The sequence below is a fragment of the Etheostoma spectabile genome, chromosome 14 (genome assembly GCF_008692095.1).
Source record: "Etheostoma spectabile isolate EspeVRDwgs_2016 chromosome 14, UIUC_Espe_1.0, whole genome shotgun sequence".
Classification (NCBI taxonomy): Eukaryota; Metazoa; Chordata; class Actinopteri; order Perciformes; family Percidae; genus Etheostoma; species Etheostoma spectabile.
The window spans coordinates 5,242,732-5,248,398 of record NC_045746.1 but is presented as its reverse complement, the minus strand read 5'-3'; the positions used below and the strand labels follow the sequence as shown (position 1 = coordinate 5,248,398).

Sequence of the window (5,667 nt, the reverse complement as noted above, 5' to 3'; positions counted from 1 at the left end):
TATGTTCTTCACAGAAAATGAGCCAAATGCCAATGAGTTTGAGTTAGAAGAAATAATAAATGGCCCAATTGTTCTTTTAGCAAAAATTGAAAACGGGTCCCACAGACCCAAACAAGGGTTAAACTGTAATGTTAACAAAAACGTCAATAAAAAGAAGTATTGCCAATCTATAATTTCCTTCAGATTAAATTGACACAATTTCAAGCCGTTGTCTGTTTCTGCCACCTACTGGTGTAAACTTCCGTCTGCAAAGCCTGGACCAACATCGACATCCCCAAGTCTTATGTGTGTATATGTGTGTTTGTGTTTTCATTGCATCAATGGAAACTGAACATATTACTTCAGTACTTTAACACCTTTATTGGCTCCCCGTGCAACAAAGATTCACTTTTAAAAACCATCTTCACAACACATGTTTATTAAATGCAATACAAAGGGAAAAAACACAATATCCCTTTGTCTTTGTGTTTGCATTTATGGCTTCCTGCACCTGGCCAGTTTAGAGAGCCAAGAGAAAAAATTGTTGTTCTTCTTAGTTTTCTTTTTAGGCTGTGGCTCTGTCACCGTCTCTTCAGGGGAGAGGTCCTCCTGCAGCGGCAGCTGCAGCATTGTTGGCTCTCTTTCTGGCTCTATTTCCTGTCTACTGTCCGTGTGTTGAGGCTGGGTGGACTTTCATCTCCAGAGTCGGTGTCTTCTTCAAAGCTGAAAGGAGGCCTGAGTTGGTTAAGGATCTCGGTGATTATGAGGCTCCAGGTAACAATGTCATTGCAGTCCACAGCATGCTGGTTGGACAAATGAGGCGCGCCAACGTGTGCCCGGCTCTCTTGGATGTCCTCATTGAGAAAAGCCCTCTGGAAGATTTTAGTTTTTCTGATCCAGGATCCATACTGCTCAATCATTTCCACCTTGGTGGTCTCAGGGAGAAACTGAGAGAAAAGATGGCTCTCCTCCTCACTGGGAGTCTGGCTGGGAGTTGACTCACCTGCAGACTCGGCCTTGTGTGTTGTGAGTACGGCCTCGGTGATGTGATGAGGGATGAAGCTCAGGAGTTCAGGGTCCTTCCTCATCAGCTGCTTCCTCACCTGGATGGATGTGCCAAACCTCTTCATGAGGCTCCTCTGGAGCAGCACGGCAGCTTCCCATGTGTTGCAGGGAGGAGGGAGGTTGTCATCAACGATGACACCTGGGACTTTCTTCAGCGTCTTCAAAGTCTCTATGCTCATGTGCAGACAGAGGCTCAGCAGCTCTTGCTGGTCCAGATGTGCTCCAATGGCGCTCCTCAATGGATTGAGCCCCAGCATCAGCTGGACAAGCAGATCTTCCACCAGGTCCCTGCTGACGGTGACTGTAGCTGGGAGAGGGAGCTGGCCATTATCTTCTTTTAAAGAGGAGCTGTGGGCCATCACTGGTGAATCCACAGATTAGTCCTCCCTCATCGTTAGTTAAGGTCCTAAACAAAATTATAAAAAGATTACATTGCATGCCATTTAGCTGATGCTTTTCTCCAAAGTGACTTACAATTACGTATATGTAAGAGGTTGCACGCCTCCGAAACAACTAGGGGTTAATTACTACTAACGAGGTTAATTAGTGTGGTATGAACATTTTCACCTTATTAAAGCATCTCAATACTTTATATCAGATCAATGTGAGCTCTCCCTCTCTGGGCCAATTTCTACTTTATATCTAACTGGTGTTAAAGAGTTAGTGCTGACAGACACTGACCGATGCATTGTCTCATGTTACCTCATGTCTTCTATTAAAAGTTGCAACACAAAGACAATAAGATTAAATCCAAATGTGTCATTTCTTTGAGAGATCCTCATCTTGAACCAGCTGTGGTATGTGCTTGTATACAATTAATACAATGCAGTGAAGAAGCTGTGCCTAACATTTTATTGAAAAAATAAATGCTTTTATGGCAAATCTCAGAAGCAAGCTATAATTTATCTTTAGCCTATATACAAAACTACATGCCACTTGCTAAAAAGGACAATCCGTAAAGCATCTATTGAACAATTTCATTTGTACTGTTAATAGTTGTTCTAAAGGAATAATGTTTAGGCCTATGGGTTCGGAGGAATACACTTGTAATTAAAAGAATAGGCCAAAACAAACGGTGGGAAAGTGAGGTGAGTCTGGTCCATGCTCTGATGCGCAACCCGTCAAGAAGAGGGCGCTACAGCAACAGACCCAACGCCAAGCGCATGCTACAATAGCAGAAGAAGACGCTGACTACCGCGCCGGAACCTGATCTGATTTGTTCAGGACCAGATCCCCTGTAACCAATGAGCTATCCGGACCTTAACTACTCGAGATGAATGCCTCACTTTAACCAATCAGGCTTCTACGCAGGGTGGGGCTTGCTTTAACCAACTGGTTTTCATAATGCCGCATCAGTAGTGTCATGTAACCGTAACATGACCAAGGTTACTCCGAAGACAGAAGAAAAATATGAACATTTAACATCATCTTATCAAGGTAAGAAAAAAAGTTCAACAGCTCGTTGTTTGCAATAGTAGGCCTATTAGCTGCCTTCCTGTGTCAAATAACAAACCGGCCTCAGCATTTACTTGCTAGCTTTAGCTAGTTAGCTAGCTAAGCATCAGCATGACGAAGGAGGTTACGCCACACTCTATTTAAAATAATGGCAGAAATACATTTTAAAGAACCGCTTTTTGATCAGTGTGTAACGTTTCAGGATCAGTTTGCCTCTTATTCCTGTCATCCTCGTCCGTCAAAAGACCCCACGGTGGGAGGCAGCGGGCATCAACTACACTGAGTTCTCGAGGCAAGTTTTGTTAAGTGGCATTTACCTGACTTGCTATATTTACAGTCTATGGTTCCGTGAGTTGTGTGTGTGGGGTGCCCTCCCACCCAGAGGTGACTGACGTTTCAGCTAAACCAGATTGTTGAGGGGCTTAGCTCAGCTGCTGAATTGACAGCATCTTTACAGAGGATTTAACAATGTAAACTTTAGTAGACTTTGTCCATCATAAAGAAACCTGAAAGAAACTGATATGTATGTATGTATGTGTGTGTATGTATATATGTGTGTGTGTGCGTGTATGTATTAAATATATATATGTGTGTATGTATGTATGTATGTATGTATGTATGTATGTATGTATGTATGTATATATATATATATATATATGTATGTATATGTGTGTGTATATGAACTGTCAATGAATCAGAATCATTTATTCTCCAGGTATGAGGACACATATGAGGAATTTGTCTCTGGAGCATCGTTACTCACACTGTGCTTACACATCCATATCAACCAAAACAGAAATATACACACTAATATATACACAATATATACATACTCTAAACAGAAACAATATAGAGGCATGAGTGCAATGAAGAGATCGATACAATTATTTAAATGTGCGTAGTGCAAGGATACTGGGATAAAATAGTAATAATAATAATAATAGAATGATCCCATATGTGAGCGTAAATGACAGTTGTTGAATTTGACAGCTATAACGCCAGATCTCCTTTCTATGCTCTTTTTTTTTCTGTTATCATCCCAGGTCGTGATGAGCAGCCCGTGTTTCTTGTCCTCCGCTGCCCGAAGTATTAGCCTACCGTTTCCCGCCGCCGGTCTGCTCCGATGCCGGCTGCTGAGCTCCTGCTCCGTTACAAGGTGAGTTTTATCTGGATGGTACCAGCGGATGTGATTAACGTTATTGTGGTCTGCTGTCCTGTCTCACCACTCCTGAGGACAGTGTGGAGCTACACAACAAGGGAACTATAATTTGACATTATCCTGGGGCATGCTTGGTAGTTAGTTACTGTCCAGGTATAAAAGTGTAAAGGTTACTTTCCATTCGCACTACAGATTTTTTTTTTTTTTTTTAAATCGAGTTTGAATTACTTCATTATAATTTTTTTTGTATAATTCTTTTTTTTTTTGTTTAAGCCCTATAAGTTTGTTGTTGCTCATTGGCAATGAGGGCGAATAGTGGCGCAGTTAAGCGTAACAATTGTGCATTTTGCAATAAACGCAACAAGCAATTTGACACAGTTGTAGGTTTAAATATTATGAATACATATTGATATCAAGGTGCTGTAAATTTGTGCCTTTTTTCTTTTTCTATTCACTCCCATAGCTAGCGGAACAGTTCTCTAAATCAAACTTGTAGCACATATTCAAACATTAACAAAGCGGATTCTGCTGTAAATGTAAAATAACGAATTCTGTAGCATACGTTTGATTGCTTCACAGAGGCCTTGATGACATTGACTATAACACCAAATGAGATACCACAAAATGTTTGTGATCTTGCTCTGTAACAGAACTATTACTACTCAACTTTTTCCCTCAAAGAAACCTTTTGCAAGAAAAAAAACAATGTATGGCAGATTCCACCAACCCTGTCTGGAACAACATATAAGAAATGCAACTTACCAGGCAGAACGTGTGTGGGGACCAGCACTACTGCCATCACCTGCACCTGCTTAGTCCCTCATTTGTTCACTGGCAAAATCCATGGCTTGTATTAGCCCTCAGGGGGCCAGATTTGCAGCTCCGTAATATGTCTTTTCACATCATATAGACCTACATCTGAGCCAAATGTGTTGCTTTTATCCTAAAATGCAGAGTTGTTAGTATGTTTAAACCTAGCTGCTTCCCTAAAAGTCCACTTGGAGTTTTTAATATTGTTGTCATGTGGTTTCTGTGTAGCTCTTCCTTCATTGAAAAGGATAATGTTTGACCTACAAGGTAAGTGACAAAAACTACCTACTTTTTTATTTATTTCTTTTAGAAATATGTCCTCCAAAAGCCAAATGGACCATCTAGAGAAAACAGCGAGCAACTACAGACAAAATGTAAGATTATATATATTTTTTGTTAATAAATCTCAACAGTATCCATTCATCCAGCCCGTACTAAGAAAGTGTCTCTCCCTCTCTCTCTTTCACACATACAGGCTCTGTATCCAGCTCAAGTATGTGGCATCATAAACGAGTCACAGACGGTAAAACGTTTGCGATTAGCTGTCCATCCAGATTTCAGCTTCAAAGCAGGACAGTGGTAAGTCGACGTTCATGTTCAATTTTTCACCCAGTCATGTTTTAATCAATATCCATATTTTCTGACTTCTCCTGTTGGACAAATGAAGTCAACTTCTTCCTATTCTGCCAACATTGCAAGAATGCAACATTAGTCTCCTCCTTGTTTACGTCAAGGTCGGGCTCAATGCAGACGTTACTATAATAATAATGAGAACCTGCCAAAATATGTCTAGGTCACTGCCTGAGCGTGCTTTGTGGAACGTCCCTGTGGAGTCGTTTTATAGTTTCTGTAGTGCACATAGTAACCAGAAGGTGGTGGCATTGCGCTGGATTTGTCCAACCACTAGCCTGGTGGTTTTCTCACAACTTTTACACAGTTTACAATCCTACATCACAGTCGCCATGCACATCAGCCCGAGATTATTGTTGCTAAGAAGAAAACAGGTGTTGTCAAGTGATGTATCACATCAGCTAAAGGTTAAAAATTAGCCTATTTAGAGATTTTTCTCAAATGAGAATGAACTAAATTGTTACAGTAAAAAGCTGGTTTGTGGATTAATAACATGCATAGCAGACTATATTACAACTCTCCAAATCTCGGACAACAGAGATGGGAGGAGTTATATTTTGAATGTGCAC

General features: G+C 40.8%; 1 protein-coding gene across 1 annotated transcript in view; it reads left to right on the top strand.

Moving 5' to 3' along the window:
• Nucleotides 1-2,313: 2,313 nt before the first annotated feature.
• Nucleotides 2,314-5,667, top strand: part of oxnad1 (oxidoreductase NAD-binding domain containing 1) — a gene marked incomplete at its 3' end in the record, with an annotated part of 8,358 nt that continues 5,004 nt past the window's right edge. Inside the window, 4 exon segments of the mRNA XM_032536038.1 lie at nucleotides 2,314-2,481; nucleotides 3,543-3,655; nucleotides 4,773-4,842; nucleotides 4,944-5,047. Coding sequence (XP_032391929.1) covers nucleotides 3,549-3,655; nucleotides 4,773-4,842; nucleotides 4,944-5,047 — 281 coding nt within the window. The 5' untranslated portion in view covers nucleotides 2,314-2,481; nucleotides 3,543-3,548.